Here is an 18,771-nt window from a genome sequence, read left to right on the forward strand (position 1 = left end):
TGTCTACTATAAGTACATTGCCCATTTTTTTTCTTCTTACACGGTAGGGAGAGAGAGTTTTTGTTATTGTATTGACAGTCTTCTATGGAAAGACCACACAACACTGTTTGGGTATTATTTTAGTGTGAAGGGAAAGAGGGCACAAATTGGTTGGGAGAAAGAAAACTTGAGTTTTTAAATCCACAAACAGCAGGAGAATAGTGACCAAGAGTCACTTTCATTGGCTCCTCTAATGGGAAAATGAAAATGTCCAGGCCATACTGAGATGTTCTTTCCTAGTGTCTCTGTGCTTCCTTAGAGGAAAATTACTGTCAAAAGTGACTTTTATATGTGAGATAGTTCTTTACCAATTAAATAGTACACTTTCTACTAAGTTACAATAAGCCAAAACATAAACTCTGGAAGAAATCATTAGCTGACAAATCAAAGTCATTAGAAAGGACTTTCTGTCTTTCATGAGAGACAGCATAAGGGAGTAAGCCTTTATGAAAGCATATACTTCTGAATCCTATTGTCAATTATCTTTGGACAGGCACTAAAAAAACTGGTTGTCATATAATAAAATATGCATAAGAATAAGTGGGACCTGCCACATGGCAGCTGTTCAATCAGCAATGATCATAGTAGAGTCCTATGTAAGCACAAGGGTAGATGAGGTTCATGTGTAATTTACTGAGCAATGGGAATCTAGAAACATGGTATTTTTGTTTGTTGGTTGGCTGGCTCTTCAGTGGCAAATAGAAATGAATTTGCTTATGCTTAATACTAAGCTACAGCCCCACCCCAGAGTCTGAAAATGAGAGCAATGTGATCAAATTGGAATCTCAAAAGATTACTCTAACTTGGGAGGCAGAGCCAGGCGGATCTCTGTGAGTTCGAGGCCAGCCTGGACTACCAAGTGAGTTCCAGGAAAGGCGCAAAGCTACACAGAGAAACCCTGTCTCAAAAAAACCGAAAAAAAAATTTAAAAAAAAAGATTACTCTAGCAAAGAGCATAAAGCAGGGTAAGAATAAAGAAATAATGGAACAGTAAGAAGGCAGGGACCACAGGCTAATGTGAGGTAATAAGCATCAAGCTTGGAAGTAAATCCAGAAGAGTATGGAAAACATTTTTTGACACCAAGTGGGATGGAAGTACTAGTGAGAGCTCCTCCTCTTTGCAATGTTAATAAGAGCCCTCTTTTTAATAGTAGGATGGACCCACATACACATGAGCCTTGAACTAATCTCTCCTACCAGAGTCTTCTATTTCCACCTGTATGGACCTGTATTCATTTAGGATACTCTGTAATTCAATAGTCATGCCTCTCAAACTGCCAAGATCCTTGATTCATTTCTATAGTAAATGTTTATTGACGATTGGATGCAAGACATGGTTCTTTAAACCCAAAACAAATTTACCCTAATCTCTCCTGCCAAAATTCTATCCCTGCCTCTTATATGTATAGTACTACTTCTGTGTACTCTTCCAGGTACCACTAAAAGTACAATGATAAGTGGCATCTTCCTAGTCCTTGGATGTAAAATCAGAAATATAGCCAGGAATTTAGGTTTTATACAAGTTGAGTAACAGTTGTCTTACTCTTTCCTCCTGGCTGTGTATATACTTTATGCTAGTTGAAACCCCAGTCTCCAGGATACAATGTCTCTTTTTTATTTTACTCATGCAAGTGAAATGCATGTAAGTACTGTAATTAAGAAATTCATTTTTATGCTAGTCTCTGGTGGTACACAGCTTTAATCCCAGCACTTGGTAGGCAAAGGCAGGTGGATCTCTATGATCTCCAGGCCAGCCTGGCCTACAGTGTGAGTTCCAGGATAGGCAAGGCAACACAGGGAAACGCTGTTTTGAAAAAAAAATCATTTTTATATTTGGATAAGTGCTCTCAGTATATATCTTTTTAGTTGATTTAGCTAGTTCTGTAGGTATTGATTTGAAGCTACTTGAAGACCTTGCTGATGAGTTCATTTGTCAATAGGGAAGTTCTTTCTTGAGCTAAGATAATCATTGAAATTTACCAAGGCATGTCACTATGTAGGGACACAGCTGTGTCATGCAGCACAACTATGTGAATAGTTAAACATAAAAGAGAAATATGTGGCAAAAAAGAATAAAAATCAATATAATAATTGATTCTCTGTCTTAGTGCTGCATTGTCTAATGTGCAGTTATTTGAAATTATCTGAATGATTGAATTTTCTCTTTTTACCAAGAAGTGTAAAGATTCAGCTTAGGCATACATGCTTGGAGAATGACAGAGAAAAGCATATAAGTGGGAAAGTAAAAGTTATTCACAGAAATACTAATAAAATAATATTTTAGTTTTGACTGACAATGTTGTTATTTATTACAGAAAACAAGCAGTACCTGAACACATATCCTTGCAAAATGAGTTCACTGGTACAATATCTCCAGGCCATCTGAGTGCTCACTTTGACAACCTCAACATAAAGGAAATATATAGCATTACATTTGTTTTCTATAAATCATAGATGGATAATGTGTGAGCCTGGATGTAACTATTCAGGCTTTCCTTCTAGAAAGTCCCCCACCTCAACTCTCTAAATTTTCTATGGTTTAATGGACAAGGACAGTAATTCATCATAACCAGAGGGTCAAAATTACCCAAAAGAATTTTGGAAAAATTATAAACATTACAGAGAAGATGACTAATATATTTTCTAAGTTTCTTATATGTAGCACTTTCTTTCCCAAATGTTATATATGCCCTAGTAGATGGAGTTCTGTAGGTAGCCACTTACTCTCCTTCATTTCTTCCTTTCTGTGGTGAGAACTCTACATCATATGCTTGTCCATGAACCATTTTAGCTTCAGTGCAATACATGGATTCTCTATATAAAACAAAGACTAAGTTCTTAGTTTTAAGAAGGAAGATTTAAGGCCGGGCGGTGGGTGGTGGCGCACGCCTTTAATCCCAGCACTCGGGAGGCAGAGCCAGGCGGATCTCTGTGAGTTCGAGGCCAGCCTGGTCTCCAAAGCGAGTTCCAGGAAAGGCGCAAAGCTACACAGAGAAACCCTGTCTCGAAAAACCAAAAAAAAAAAAAGGAAGATTTAATGAACAAGCAGCTATGAGCCTATCCACATCATCCATTCTGAGGAAATGAATTTGTTGCTTAGCAGGATACTTTGGATAGTAAAATGATGATAATGAGATATGGCTCAGCTCATAAACACTCCTTAGAATAAGAGAAGTGCCCTCCCCCTGGAATACAGTTCTTTTTCAATATGCTTGTCATAGAACGTTAGTGAGAAAGTGAAGAGCATCCCTAAAGTGTAAGTTGCAGGATGGGTTTCTAAAGGATTGATAACCTGAAAATGAGGGTTCAGCCAGCTAGGTATGGCAGCACACACCTGTAATTGCAGAATTTGGATGGCAGAAGCAGGGAGATCATTTGTTTGATGCTAGACTGGGCTGTGCATCAAGAGTCTATCTCAAAGAACAAGAAAGATCTGTTAATCATCCTAGGCTTCACTCAGAGACAGAAGGGTCAGAAAGGAAGGAAAAGTGAAGGAGAGAAAGATTTGAATGGTAACATGCTTGTGACCCATACTTCTCCCTCCAGTTCCCAGAGTGTTCTACCATCAAGTTCCAAGAATCATAGAGGATTCATACCTATGAAATGGTAGATGGCCCTCACTTGTTTCATTATGTCTCTTCAGTACCTCAGAGTCTTCTGTTAATACTGCTTTCCAGACAGTGGTATTACATTCACCTCAGAGCTATTCTTTTTTTTTTCTAGTTTGTATCGTAAATCTTTATTTTTCTAGGATATGTTATGCCTCCATTTCAATTAAAGTCAAGTTAACAGACAACAGAGCCATTGAGGTAAGGGTCATCTGCCAAACCACCAGCCCAAGAGAGAACTAGAGACAACCCCAAGCCTGAGGCTGTGGCTTGCTTTTTTTGTTTGGGTTATTTTTGAGATGGGGTCATATTCTATAGCCCAGGCTGGCCTCCAAGCTATTCTTGATATGGAGAAAGCAGCATTATGGTATTTCTTATCATTATTGCAGTAAACTGCATATGTTTGATACTGAGACCTGACCACTACTTGGTAAATCCACGAACAATCGCTTACCATTAAACTCAATACACCAACACATTTGTATAAAACACTCACAAATGATATTTGTTTAGCATATTGAAGTTCTGAGCACAGCCATCAATGTGGAATGTTAACAATGTGCCCACTGACATAGAAAGGGCAAGAATGATTGTCTTCATTTTCAAAATAAGCAAACTGGGGCATACTGTTTTTTTTTTTCTCTTGCTAGTACCATAAGTAGCAAAACCAGAACCACAACCCAGCTTATTAACATTTCCAGTACCCTACTCTTCTACTAACAGGTAGGTCCAACCTGTGGCCCACAGGCTGCATGTACTCCAAGGTGGCTATGAATGAAGCCTAACACGTTTGTACATGACAATGTCAAAAGATTGGGGCACTTTTGTACAGCATATTAACTCTCATCATGTCATACTAGAACATAATCCTTAAAATTTTCTTTCATTATTCTTCCTTACATGAGAATGTCCTCCTTGGTGAGATATATGTCATGTTACAGAAATATGATGCAAAATAGGAGAATATAGGTTTTTAAAGGCATACAGACATTTATAAATTAAAGCAACGTAACTCTTAACTGTTGTCTATTCATTTTTCCAATCAATTTAAATTAGCTTAATGCATGTTTTTAAACTTAAATTTAGCTATTACTTTATTAATGCTTGGTGAATTTATACTGTGTCATTTCCTTTTAATTTAACTTTTCATCATGTCTCACATCCTGCCACATGTATCTGGAATGTGAGATTGTCTTCCTATATTTGCTTATTTCAAAGGAGGAAATTTTCTCCTTGTAAATTTTGTAGAGTAATTCCTTTATGCCTTAATGACATGTATAATTTGCATCCAAAAAATCTGCTTAAATTTTTCTTCCACAGCTCCTTAGTATTACAATCCCCCACAGCATGCCTCTAACAAAGTCAAATTACAGCAAATGTGGAGAATATAAATTGCAAGCCATGTATCATCTGACTTAGGTTCCCTGTCACCATTTAGTTTAGAAATTCCACAAGATGATCACACAGGATGACATGAGTATATTTGGCTATAACTGTGAGACATTGCAATGACTGTAAGTTCATTTCTAAAGGAAAACAGAACCTCTAAGCATAGACATTTCCAACTGATAGCCAAGCAATCTAGGAAAAATAACTTGAATGAAGTTATATTTTTATAATAGCTGTATACAATGGCATATGTTTCAAAGAACCTGGCCTGTAACAGGATAAGGCTTTTGATCAGAGAAAAATAACTGGATATAATTATGTCTCTGAATCAAAGCTGGGTTTAGCAATGTCAATTTGATTTCTCCCTTCTACATCTTCTGCCAGTGCCATGCTCACTTTATCACATCAATCAAGAGAAACTACTGGAACAGGGCCTACTATGTGATGATAACTTACAACTTCTAGAACAGACTTGCTTGCATTTTAATTGTAAAAAATAAATTAATATGATTTCCACAGTGATGTATTTTAGCTGACTACCATACCTTATTCCCAAACAGACAGACTTGAGGGGAGAAAACTGGAGACAGCAGGAGGAGGGAGGGGGAGGGAGGTATGACAGAGAGTGAGAGAAAAAGAAGGGAAAAAAGTAAGGGCAAGAGAGAGAAGGGGGAGAGAGAAGGCATAAAGGAAAGGGACAGCAAGGGGAGGGGAAAAGAAGGGAAGGGACGGGAGAGAAGAAGGAAAGGGAATAAGGGAAGGAAGGGAAGGGAAGGGAAGGGAAGGGAAGGGAAGGGAAGGGAAGGGAAGGGAAGGGAAGGGAAGGGAAGGGAAGGGAAGGGAAGGGAAGGGAAGGGAAGGGAAGGGAAGGGAAGGGAAGGGAAGGGAAGGGAAGGGAAGGGAAGGGAAGGGAAGGGAAGGGAAGGGAAGGGAAGGGAAGGGAAGGGAAGGGAAGGGAAGGGAAGGGAAGGGAAGGGAAGGGAAGGGAAGGGAAGAAGGGAAGGGAAGGGAAGGGAAGGGAAGGGAAGGGAAGGGAAGGGAAGGGAGGGAAGGGAAGGGAAGGGAAGGGAAGGGAAGGGAAGGGAAGGGAAGAAGGGAAGGGAAGGGAAGGGAAGGGAAGGGAAGGAAAGGGAAGGGAAGGGAAGGAAAGGGAAGGGAAGGGAAGGGAAGGGAAGGGAATGGAATTTAGGGCAGAGGGGAGTGCTCATGCCTATGCAGAGAAAGTGTTAGACTCATAGGAAAGATCAAAGGTCTGCACTGTACTTCTTACAAGCATCTTTCTCTTTCTTTGTCTATCTGACCTGGAAGAATTGATGGTGAACAGTGTTAACACCTTTGATCTACATGGGTTGCATAGGAATGGTCTCACATGTCCTAGATAGACATAAAAGGTGATTTGGAGAAGCCAGACACATAGTTGTTGTTTTCTCATTTTTACCTGTTGCCTCATTTCCTGTCTTCTTATTCTAGAACTTGTCAAAATTCAAATTAAGGCACAGGTGGTGAGAAAATGAATTTTCCCTATCAAGGCAAAGTAAGTGCTCAATATTAACAGATGTTTATCTAGTGACAGATCCTGAGACAATACATAAGAAGAGCTTAGATTTCCAACACTAATGTTTGAAAGTTGGGAACTATATATGGCTATCAAATGCATGAATTTGGCATAGCAGAGTTGAACATATTGAATCTCACTGATGATTAGCTACAACGTCAAGTACAGTGTGAGAGTGGCACTGTTGAAAATGATTGTCTCAGTATTCTAATTTACAGCACTGCTCTTCTCTCTTAGACTCTACCCACTTCAAGATTCACAAACAAGGTCCCCTAATGGATATTGTTTAAAAGTGTCTGAAGAAGTCTGTAGGTGGCCAAACTGCTGCTTCATTGCTCTCCATGTTAAATGTTATTCTGGTAACCTGAGAAAATCTAATAGAGTGCAAGTTCTCATTACATAGTTATGCTACAGATATATGGAAAAAAAATCATCATTCAAGCCCTCCAGGTACTTAAACATTTTGATAGACTGTGGCCATTCTGCCATCAGTGCCCCCAGCTCTGTTACTTAGCAACATTTTAATTCCAGACCAATCAAAGGAGATGAAATCCCCATGGAGAAGGAAAGAGATATAAGAGGACCGTTGACAGATGATATGAGTTGTTTCTTCTAATATACTGTGAAGATCACTAGCTATTTTAATGAATGATAAATGGACTGTACACAGATCAATGGGTTCAGCAATAAACTGGAACCAGTCTCCATGTCTAAGGTTACTCAGGCCATGAGGCCCAGAAATTTCCTCATTTTGAGATTTGGTGTGTATTTTCCTAAAGGTTCCAGGGGAAGAAATTGTTCTCAGTATTTGGGCATCCCTTGCCCTTTTGTACTGTCTGCTACTAAAAGCAATTTTGGAAATGAACATTTTTTTGTCCTTTCTCTCATGGTGCAGGTGTGGTTAGGTGTTGGGAAGAAAGTTAAGGTTAATGCTCCCCTGCCACAGAACCATCATGTGTTGCAGCCCCCTCTCGGTGCTGTCATTCCAATCTCATCAGGCCTATATTGGGTAAAATTGGAGTAAAAGGTAGGGAAGAGAGGATCTGCTTGTGCACCCAGGAGCCTGCTTTCATGGCTCCTGTTGAACTTTGCCAGGTGCTCTGACAATGCCTATCTGTGTTTGAGCACTTGGACAAGTAAATGCATTCTCTGGGGAAGAAGATTGTTTTCTATGTCACTGCTTATTCATGGGAGCTTGTTTCAGTTCACTCCTAATGTTTCTAAAAAGCATTCACTAACTTTTTACTGCTTAGTGTTTTGATTACTAGTTGCAAAGATTACGCCTGTTAACATTGTCTAATTGCATTTTTCTCTCTGTTTACAGGCTGTTGAAAAGGCAAAACCTAAGAATAATCCTGTGAAGTAAGTTATTTTTGCTAGTATAAGATGTTAATTTTAATGAACTCTGTGCATGGGGGAAACTAAGGTCATAAAAGATGTGTATTTTGCATTAATCTCTATTCATGACAGTTTAAAGACAAAAACAAAACACAGAGGAAAAACATCCTCCAATGAAAAAGGATCAGCTTGTTGCTAAAGTTTTCCTGCCTGGCCCACAGTCAGGACAAATCTCTCTCACCTGCCAGTCCCACAGCCGTCAGACCCAACCAAGTAAACACAGAGACTTATATTGGTTACAAACTGTATGGCCGTGGCAGGCTTCTTGCTAACTTGCTTAAATTAATCCATTTCCATTAATCTACACCTTGCCACATGGCTCGTGGCTTACCCGCATCTTCACATGCTGTTTCTCATCATTGCGGCTGGCAGTGTCTCTCTGACTCATCCTTCCACTTCCCAGCTTTATTCTCCTCCTTGTTGCGCCTACACTTCCTGCCTAGCCAATGGCCAATCAGTGTTTTATTTATTGACTAATTAGCAACACATTTGCCATACAGAACATCCCACAGCATCAGCTTATTTTTTTTCCATGTGTCCCTGATGAGGAAATGCCCCAAGTTTACACAGTTTACATAAATTAATATGTGCCATCATGAACAGCTGCCGAATACTATTATAATCACATTCAATGCATACTACTTCAAGCCTTTGGGTTTTTTCTCACGCTAAAATGATTACATTTTTAATTGCAAACCCTAGACATATGACAGAGACATAAATGCCTGAACATGTGCCAAGTGATCTCCAGTCACATGGGGAAGTTTGCACCTTGGCACCAAGGCTTCAGTATTCTGTTAATGAAAAGCTCATAAAAATACATTTAACTGAATGGGGGGTGGTGCTAACAAAGACCAGTTACTAAGTCATTTTTTTTTAAATTTATTTTAATTTATTTTGCAATACAATTCAGTTCTACATATCAGCCACGGATTCCCTTGTTCTCCCCCCTCCCGTCCCCCTCACCTTCCCCCCAACCCCCCCCATTCCCATCTCCTCCAGGGCAAAGCCTTCCCCACAGACTGAGGTCAACCTGGTAGACTCAGTCCAGGTAGGTCTAGTCCCCTCCTCCCAGGCCGAGCCAAACAATCCTGCATAGGCCCCAGGTTTCAAACAGCCAACTCATGCAATGAGCACAAGATCTGGTCCCACTGCCTGGATGCCTCCCAAACAGATCAAGCCAATCAACTGTCTCACCCATTTGGAGGGCCTGATCCAGTGGGGACCCCTCAGCCATTGGTTCATAGTTCATGTGTTTCCATTCATTTGGCTATTTGTCCCTGTGCTTTATCCAACCTTGGTCTCAACAATTCTCGCTCATATAAACCCTCCTCATTCTCGCTAATTGGACTCCCAGAGATCCACCCGGGGCCTAGTCATGGATCTCTGCATCCAGATCCCTCAGTAGTTGGATGAGGTTTCTAGCACAACAATTAGGGTGTTTGGCCATCCCATCACCAGAGTAGGTCAGTTCGGGCTGTCTCTCGACCATTGCCAGCAGTCTGTTGTAGGGGTATCTTTGTGGATTTCTGTGGGCCTCTCTAGCACTTTGCTTCTTCCTATTCTCATGTGGTCTTCATTTACCATGGTCTCCTATTCCTTGTTCTCCCTCTCTATTGTTGATCCAGCTGGGATCTCCCACTCCCCCAAGCTCTCTTTCCCTCAGCATTGTTTGTAATAGCCAGAACATGGAAACAACCCAGATGCCCTTCAACTGAAGAATGGATAAACAAAATGTGGTACATGTACACAATGGAATACTACTCAGCCTCGTCACTACCTGAATGTACCGCCCTCCAGGTCCTTAAAGGCGTGCGCCACCGCCGCCACGCACTTGCTATGACTCTAATAGCTCTGACCCCCACACAACTTTATTTATTAACATACAATTAAAATCACATTTCAGTATAAGTAAAATACCACCACAGGCTATTGCAATAGTTTTGGCATATGGGTAGTGGCCTTCAATGAAGGAAGGTAGTAAGGACAGTTAAGAGTGGTTGGAGGAGGAGTGTTCCCAGGAAGAATAGTTCAAATTCATTGATGAGCTAATTGAATGGGATGTAAATAAACTCGGGAAGTCATGTATTGTCCAAGATTAGCCCAATTACCTTTAAAGATGCTATTTACTATTACAAACAATGCTGATATGAACATAGCTGAACAAGTGCTCTTATGCTGTGGTTGAGCATTTCTTGGGTATATGCCCAAGAGTGGTATAGCTGGATCTTGGGGGAGATTGATTCCCAATTTTCTAAGAAAGCACCATATTGATTTCCAAAGTGGTTGTACAAGCTTGCATTCCCACCAGCAGTGGAGGAGAGTTCCCCTAGCTCCACATCCTCTCCAGCATAAGGTGTCTTCAGTGTTTTTGATCTTAGCCATTCTGACAGGCGTAAGGTGGTATCTCAGAGTTGTTTTGATTTGCATTTCCCAGATGATTAGGGATGTTGAGCAGTTCCTTAAATGTCTTTCGGCCATTTGAGTTTCCTCTGTTGAGAATTCTCTGTTTAGTTCTATAGCCCATTTCTTAATTGGACTGTTGGGCATTTTGATGTCTAATTTCTTGAATTCCTTATATATTCTGGATATCAGTCCTCTGTCAGATGTGGGGTTGGTGAAGATCTTTTCCCATTCTGTAGGCTGTCGCTTTGCCTTGTTGACTGTATCCTTTGCTCTACAAAAGCTTCTCAGTTTCAAGAGGTCCCATTGATTGATTGTTTCTCTCAGAGTCTGTGCTACTGGTGTTCTACTTAGGAAGCAGTCTCCTATGCCAATGCGTTCAAGACTACTTCCTACTTTCTCTTCTAGCAGGTTCAGAGTAGCTGGATTTATGTTGAGGTCGTTGATCCACTTGGACTTAAGTTTTGTGCATGGTGATAGATATGGATCTATTTGCAGCCTTCTACATGTTGATATCCAGTTTTGCCAGCACCATTTGTTGAAGATGCTTTCTTTTTTCCATTGTGCACTTTTGGCTTCTTTGTCAAAAATTATATGTTCATAGGTGTGCGGATTAATGTCAGGGTCTTCAATTCGATTCCATTGGTCCACATGTCGGTTTTTATGCCAGTACCAAGCTGTTTTTATTACTGTAGCTCTATAATAGAGCTTGAAGTCAGGGATCGTGATGCCTCCAGAAGTTGTGTTATTGTACAGGATTCCTTTGGCTATCCTGGGTTTTTTGTTTTTCCATATGAAGTTGAGTATTATTCTTTCCAGGTCTGTGAAGAATTGTGTTGGTATTTTGATGGGGATTGCATTGAATCTGTAGATTGCTTTTGGTAAGATTGCCATTTTTACTATGTTAGTCCTGCCTATCCATGAGCATGGGAGATCTTTCCATTTTCTGACATCTTCTTCAATTTCTTTTTTCAGGGACTTAAAGTTCTTGTCATATAGATCCTTCACTTGCTTGGTTAGTGTTACCCCAAGGTATTTTATGTCATTTGTGGCTATAGTAAAGGGTGATGTATCTCTGATTTCCTTCTCCGCTTCTTTGTCCATTGTATATAGGAGGGCTACTGATTTTTTTGAGTTGATCTTGTATCCTGCTATGTTGCTGAAGGTGTTTATAAGCTGTATCAGTTCCTTGGTAGAATCTTCGGGGTCGCTCAAGTATACTATCATGTCATCTGCAAATAGGAAAGCTTGACTTCTTCCTTTCCAATTTGTATCCCCTTAATCTCCTTATGTTGTCTTATTGCTCTGGCTAGAACTACAAGTACTATATTGAATAAGTATGGGGAGAGTGGACAGCCTTGCCTCGTTCCTGATTTTAGTGGAATTGCTTTGAGTTTCTCTCCATTTAATTTGATGTTGGCTGTTGGCTTGCTGTAAATTGCCTTTATTATGTTTAGGTATGTTCCCTGTATTCCTGATCGCTCCAAGACCTTTATCATGAAGGGGTGTTGGATTTTGTCAAATGCCTTTTCTGCATCCAGTGAGATGATCATATGGTTTTTTTCTTTGAGTTTGTTTATATGGTGTATTACATTGACGGACTTTCGTATGTTGAACCACCCTTGCATCCCTGGAATGAATCCTACTTGATCATGGTGGATAATTGTTTTGATGTGTTCTTGGAGTCTGTTTGCCAGTATTTTATTGAGTATTTTTGCATCAATGTTCATGAGGGAGATCGGTCTGTAGTTCTCTTTCTTTGTTGTATCCTTGTTTGGTTTAGGAATTAGGGTAATTGTAGCCTCATAGAAGGAGTCTGGTAATGTTCCTTCTGTTTCTATTGTGTGGAACAATTTAGAGAGTATTGGTATTAACTCTTCTTTGAAGATCTGGTAGAATTCTGCGCTGAAACCATCTGGTCCTGGGCTTTTTTTGGTTGGGAGACTTTTAATGACTGTTTCTATTTCGTTAGGGGTTATTGGACTATTTAAATAGTTTATCTGGTCTTGATTTAACTTAGGTATGTGGTACCTATCCAGAAAGTTATCCATTTCTTTTAGGTTTTCCAGTTTTGTCAAATAGAGGTTTTTGAAGTATGACCTGATGATTCTCTGGATTTCCTCAATGTCTGTTGTTATGTCCCCCTTTTCATTTCTGATTTTGTTGATTTGGATGCTCTCTCTCTGTCTTTTGGTTAGTTTGGATAAGGGCTTGTCTATTTTGTTGATTTTCTCAAAGAACCAACTCTTTGTTTCATTAATTTTTTGTATTGTTCTCTTTGTTTCTATTTTATTGATTTCAGCTCTCACTTTGATAATTTCCTGGCGTCTATTTTTCCTGGGAGACTGTGCTTCTTCTTGTTCTAGAGCTTTCAGGTATGCTGTTAAGTCTCTAGTGTGAGATTTTTCCAACTTATTTATGTGGGCATTTAGTGCTATGAATTTCCCTCTTAGTACTGCTTTCATAGTGTCCCATAAATTTGGATATGTGGTGTCTTCATTTTCATTGATCTCTAGGAAGTCTTTAATTTCTTTTATTTCTTCCTTAACCCATTGGTGATTCAGTTGGGTATTATTCAGTTTCCATGAGATTGCAGGTTTTCTGTAGTTTTTGTTATTGTTGAAATCCAACTTTAGACCATGGTGGTCTGATAGAACACAGGAGGTTATTCCAATTGTTTTGTATCTGTTTAGATTTGTTTTGTGACCAAGTATGTGGTCAGTTTTAGAGAAGGTTCCATGGGGTGCTGAGAAGAAGGTATATCCTTTTTTGTTAGGATGGAATGTTCTGTAGATATCGATTAAGACCATTTGAGTCATGACATCAGTTAAGTCCTTTATTTCTCTGTTAAGTTTCAATTTGGGAGATCTGTCCAGTGGTGAAAGTGGGGTGTTGAGGTCTCCCACTATTAATGTGTGGGGTTTTATATGTGATTCAAGCTTTAGTAATGTTTCTTTTACATATGTGGGTGCCCTTGTGTTTGGGGCATAAATATTCAGAATTGAGACTTCATCTTGGTGGATCTTTCCTGTGATGAGTATGTAATGCCCTTCTTGATCTCTTTTGATTGATTTTAGTTTGAAGTCTATTTTGCTGGATATCAGGATGGCTACACCCGCTTGTTTCTTAAGACCGTTTGATTGGAAAGTCTTTTCCCAGTCTTTTATTTTTAGGTAGTGTCTATCTTTGAATTTGAGATGTGTTTCTTGTATGCAGCAGAAAGATGGGTCCTGCTTTCATATCCATTCTGTAAGCCTATGTCTTTTTATAGGTGAATTAAGTCCATTGATATTGAGGGAAATTAATGACCAGTGATTGTTCATTCCTGTTATTTTTTGGTGGTGATGTGTGGGTACTTCTATACGTTGGGGTTTACTGCTGTGGCTTTATCTGTTGCCTGTGTTTTCGAGGGTGTATCTGACTTCCTTAGGTTGGAATTTTCCTTCTAGTGCTTTCTGTAGGGCTGGGTTTGTGGATAAGTATTGTTTAAATCTGGCTTTGTCATGGAATGTCTTGTTCACTCCATCTATGGTGATTGAAAGTTTTGCTGGGTATATTAGTCTAGGCTGACATCCATGGTCTCTTAGTGTCTGCATTACATCTGTCCAGGTTCTTCTGGCTTTCAAAGTCTCCATTGAGAAATCGGGTGTTATTCTGATGGGTTTGCCTTTATATGTCACTTGGCCTTTTTCCTTTGCTGCTCTTAATATTCTTTCTTTATTCTGTACGTTTAGTTGTTTAACTATTATGTGGCGAGGGGACTTTTTTGGGGGGTCTAGTCTGTTTGGTGTTCTATAAGCTTCTTGTATCTTCATAGGCATTTCCTTCTTTAAGTTGGGAAAGTTTTCTTCTATGATCTTGTTGAATATATTTTCTGTGCCCTTGAATTGGTATTCTTCTCCTTCTTTGACCCCTATTATTCTTAGGTTTGGTCCTTTCATGGTGTCCCAAATTTCTTGGACATTTTGGTTCATGACTTTGTTGGCTTTAGTGTTTTCTTTGACTGATGAATGTATTTCTTCTACTGTATCTTCAACGCTAGAGATCCTCTCTTCCATCTCTTGCATTCTGTTGATTATACTTGCATCTGAAGTTCCCAATCGTTTTCTCAGATTTTCTATTTCCAGCATTCCCTCTGTTTGTGTCTTCTTCATTTTTTCTATTTCCCTTTTCATGTCTTGGACTGTTTCCTTCATTTGTTTCATTGATTTTTCTTGATTTTCTCTCAGTATTTTATTGTTTTCTTCCAGGACTTTATTGATTTCTTCTAATTTGTTTGCCCTTTCTTCTAGTTGTTTACAGCGTTCTTCACATTTTTTTGTCTTTTCCTCTACACAAGCCTCTAGCTTCTTCATGATGTCATTCATAAGGCTGTTTTCTTCTGCTTCTTCCAATTTCTGATGTTCAGGTCTAGGTGTTGGAGGAGGGCTAGGGCCTGGTGATGCTGTATTGCTATTCATTTTGTTGTATATGTTTCTGCCTTGACGTCTGCCCATCTCCTTGTGGTTCGTTCTTGGCCTTATCCGCACACTTGGTTCAGACAGACCAGTGTTCCAAAAGGGAAGTCTGGAGCAAGATGGGAGCTGGGGGCCGGCCTCTAAGTCTCAGGAAGAGGCTTGGGGCTCAGGCGGATGGGCGTGGGGGCAGGGCGTGGAGACTGCAGGGTCTGCCAAGGGTCTTGGAGAAGGGGATCCTTCCCAGTGGGGCTAGCAGGGAACCTGCCCAGTGGCCAGAACCTGGGGCCAAGTTGGGCAGGTCTTCCCTGGAGTGGCTGGTGCCCAGGGATGGGGTCCGGGGCAAGGAAGGGCACTCACCAGTGTTGCAAAAGGGAAGTCTGGAGCAAGATGGGAGCTGGGGGCCGGCCTCTAAGTCTCAGGAAGAGGCTTGGGGCTCAGGCGGATGGGCGTGGGGACAGGGCGTGGAGACTGCAGGGTCTGCCAGGGGTCTTGGAGAAGGGGATCCTTCCCGGTGGGGCTAACAGGGAACCTGCCCGGTGGCCAGAACCTGGGGCCAAGTTGGGCAGGTCTTCCCTGGAGTGGCTGGTGCCCAGGGATGGGGTCTGGGGCAAGGAAGGGTACTCACCAGTGTTGCAAAAGGGAAGTCTGGAGCAAGATGGGAGCTGGGGCCGGCCTCTAAGTCTCAGGAAGAGGCTTGGGGCTCAGGCGGATGGGCGTGGGGGCAGGGCGTGGAGACTGTAGGGTCTGCCAGGGGTCTTGGAGAAGGGGATCCTTCCCGGTGGGGCTAGCAGGGAACCTGCCCGGTGGCCAGAACCTGGGGCCAAGTTGGGCAGGTCTTCCCTGGAGTGGCTGGTGCCCAGGGATGGGGTCTGGGGCAAGGAAGGGTACTCACCAGTGTTGCAAAAGGGAAGTCTGGAGCAAGATGGGACTACTAAGTCATTTTTTAAGACATGTAAATTGTAAACAAGCCACACAGTGTTATTTTAAATATAGTACATGTTAAGCATCCTGTCTTTTCTAGAAGGGAGATTTTTAAATTAAAAGGAATGGCTGTCTTGCCATTTGGGTTTGTGACATCTGATTGCAATATTATGATGCATACCATTTTTTTATCAGCAACATGGCCAAAGAAGGACTTGCTCTACTTACTAGGTTATTATAGGTCTTGGAATATCATGTGCCTAGAAAGTACACATTAATTTATGACAGAAAACTTACATTGTAGCTAATGCAAAATACATAAATGGGAAGTACATTGATTTTTTTTATAGTTCTTGGAGAATGAGTCGGCTATGTCAAGAATAAGAAAGTTGTTTCTGTAGTGTGAGAGAACTAGTTTTTCCAGAACATACAGGTGTTGTTTAGCATACCATCAATTCCAAACTCTGACACATTTTCCAAAGGTACTAAATACTGTGCTTTTATGCCTTATTTTTCTTAGCCAATAGAATCTTCTCTGTACATAAACTTTGCAGGGCCCTCTACAGTTGGGAAGTGTATTATGTTGTACTCATCCTCTGAGTTTTTAATCTTGTTTGGTTGAGGTTAGAATCTTCTCTGAACCCTGGCTTCTTTTCCATCTGTTTATCTGACAGCTCTTCCACTGTGAGCCTGTGTCTGGACAGCTACAAGGATTAGAAGATGAAACTAATGAGGGCAGGGCCAGGGCTTAATCCCTGGGTGGTCCATTAGTAATGTTCTTTCCCACAGTCAGACTACATCCCTCCCTCCAGTACAGTTACATACACATGTGTGCTTCAGGTCATAAGGGGTAGGGAAAGGCCTGGGAGAGTATAAATCTTGCCCTCGATGTGGCAAGTTGCTCCAATTTGTTTAAGCTCTTCCTATAGGAAATGGAAGGTTCGTCATTGCATGTAGAGGACAGCATGTTGTCTCTATGTGAGGCTGGCTGCATTACATTGTAATAACCTGGAAGTGAGGCCAATTTTCTGTCTGATTATTATAAAAAAAAATGACCCTTCTTTTTTTAAAAAAAAGATTTATTCCCACCCTTTTTTTCCTAAGGTTTATTTTATTTATTAGATATAGAGTGTCCTGCCTGCATGTATCGCTGCAGGCCAGAAGAGGGCACCAGATCTCATTATAGATGGTTGTGAGCCACCATGTAGTTGCTGTGAATTGAACTCAGATCCTTGGGAACATCACCCAGTGCTCTTAACCTGTGAGCCATCGCTCCAGCCTAATTTGGCCCTTCTTGTAATTATACATTTTGTGAATTCTTATTAATTGACAATGCAGATATCTAACACCACAAATATCTAATATTTGGCTCTTTAAACTGTGTTTGAAAGAAGATAGAGGTCCTGTTTTCCAGGTAGCCTCCCTGGTGATGTGAGTAACAGTCCAGTCATCCTTGTTCCACATCTAGTATCCTCCTATGAGTGAGTACATACCATGTTTGTCTTTCTGAGTCTGGGTTATCTCACTCAGGATGATTTTTTTCTAGATCCATCCATTTGCCTGCAAACCTCATGATGTCATTGTTTTTCTCTGCTGAGTAGTATTCCATTGTGTATATGTACCACATTTTGTTTATCCATTCTTCAGTTGAAGGGCATCTAGGTTGTTTCTATGTTCTGCCTATTACAAACAATGCTGATATGAACATAGTTAAACAAGTGCTCTTGTGGTGTGGTTGAGCATTCCTTGGGTATATGCCCAAGAGTGGTATAGCTGGATCTTGGGGGAGATGGATACCCAATTTTCTAAGAAAGCGCCATATTGATTTCCAAAGTGGTTGTACAAGCTTGCATTCCCACCAGCAGTGGAGGAAAGTTCCCCTAGCTCCACATCCTCTCCAGCATAAGGTGTCTTCAGTGTCTTTGATCTTAGCCATTCTGACAGGCATAAGGTGGTATCTCAGAGTTGTTCTGATTTGCATTTCCCTGATGATTAGGGATGTTGAGCAATTCCTTAAATTTCTTTCAGCCATTTGAGTTTCCTCTGTTGAGAATTCTCTGTTTAGCTCTATAGCCCATTTCTTAATTGGACTGTTGGACATTTTGATGTCTAATTTCTTGAGTTCCTTATATATTCTGGATATCAGTCCTCTGTCAGATGTGGGGTTGGTGAAGATCTTTTCCCATTCTGTAGGCTGTCGCTTTGCCTTGTTGACCGTATCCTTTGAAGGGTCAAAGTTGTGAATCTTCCTACTTTTAACTACATTAAAAAATATACTCAGTATTAAAGATAAGTTACCATTCGTTTGGCTATATTTCCCTGTGCTTTATCCAACCTTGGTCTCAACAATTCTTGCTCATATAAACCCTCCTCATTCTCGCTAATTGGACTCCCAGAGATCCACCTGGGGCCTAGTCATGGATCTCTGCATCCAGATCCCTCAGTAGTTGGATGAGGTTTCTAGCATGACAATTAGGGTGTTTGGCCCTCCCATCACCAGAGTAGGTCAGTTCGGGCTGTCTCTCGACCATTGCCAGCAGTCTGTTGTAGGGGTATCTTTGTGGATTTCTGTGGGCCTCTCTAGCACTTTGCTTCTTCCTATTCTCATGTGGTCTTCATTTACCATGGTCTCCTATTTCTTGTTCTCCCTCTCTGTTCTTGATCCAGCTGGGATCTCCCACTCCTCCAAGCTCTCTTTCCCTCGACCCTCGCCCTTCACTACCCCCAGTACCCTTCATGTCCAGGTTGTTCATGTAGATCTCATTCCATTTCTCTGTCATTGGGCGATCCCTGTGTCTTTCTTGGGGTCCTGTTTTTCAGGTAGCCTCCCTGGTGATGCTATGAACCAATGGCTGAGGGGTCACCAACTGGATCAGGCCCTCTGAGTGGGTGAGACAGTTGATTGGCCTGATCTGTTTGGGAGGCATCCAGGCAGTGGGACCAGGTCCTGTGCTCATTGCATGAGTCAGCTGTTTGAAACCTGGGGCCTATGCAGGATTGC

At 41.0% G+C, this 18,771-nt stretch overlaps 1 protein-coding gene across 8 annotated transcripts in view; it reads left to right on the top strand.

Moving 5' to 3' along the window:
- The window catches only part of Aff2 (ALF transcription elongation factor 2), a 661,131-nt gene that overhangs the window by 534,167 nt on the left and 108,193 nt on the right, over window positions 1–18,771 (top strand). For all 8 annotated transcript variants that reach the window (XM_052740412.1, XM_052740432.1, XM_052740449.1 and 5 more), the window contains one exon: window positions 7,916–7,953. In XM_052740412.1, the coding sequence (XP_052596372.1) occupies window positions 7,916–7,953 (38 nt within the window). The remainder of the gene's footprint in view (window positions 1–7,915; window positions 7,954–18,771) is intronic.

Source organism: Peromyscus californicus, unplaced genomic scaffold, assembly GCF_007827085.1.
Source record: "Peromyscus californicus insignis strain IS unplaced genomic scaffold, ASM782708v3 Scaffold_10__1_contigs__length_136768540, whole genome shotgun sequence".
Lineage (NCBI taxonomy): Eukaryota > Metazoa > Chordata > Mammalia > Rodentia > Cricetidae > Peromyscus > Peromyscus californicus.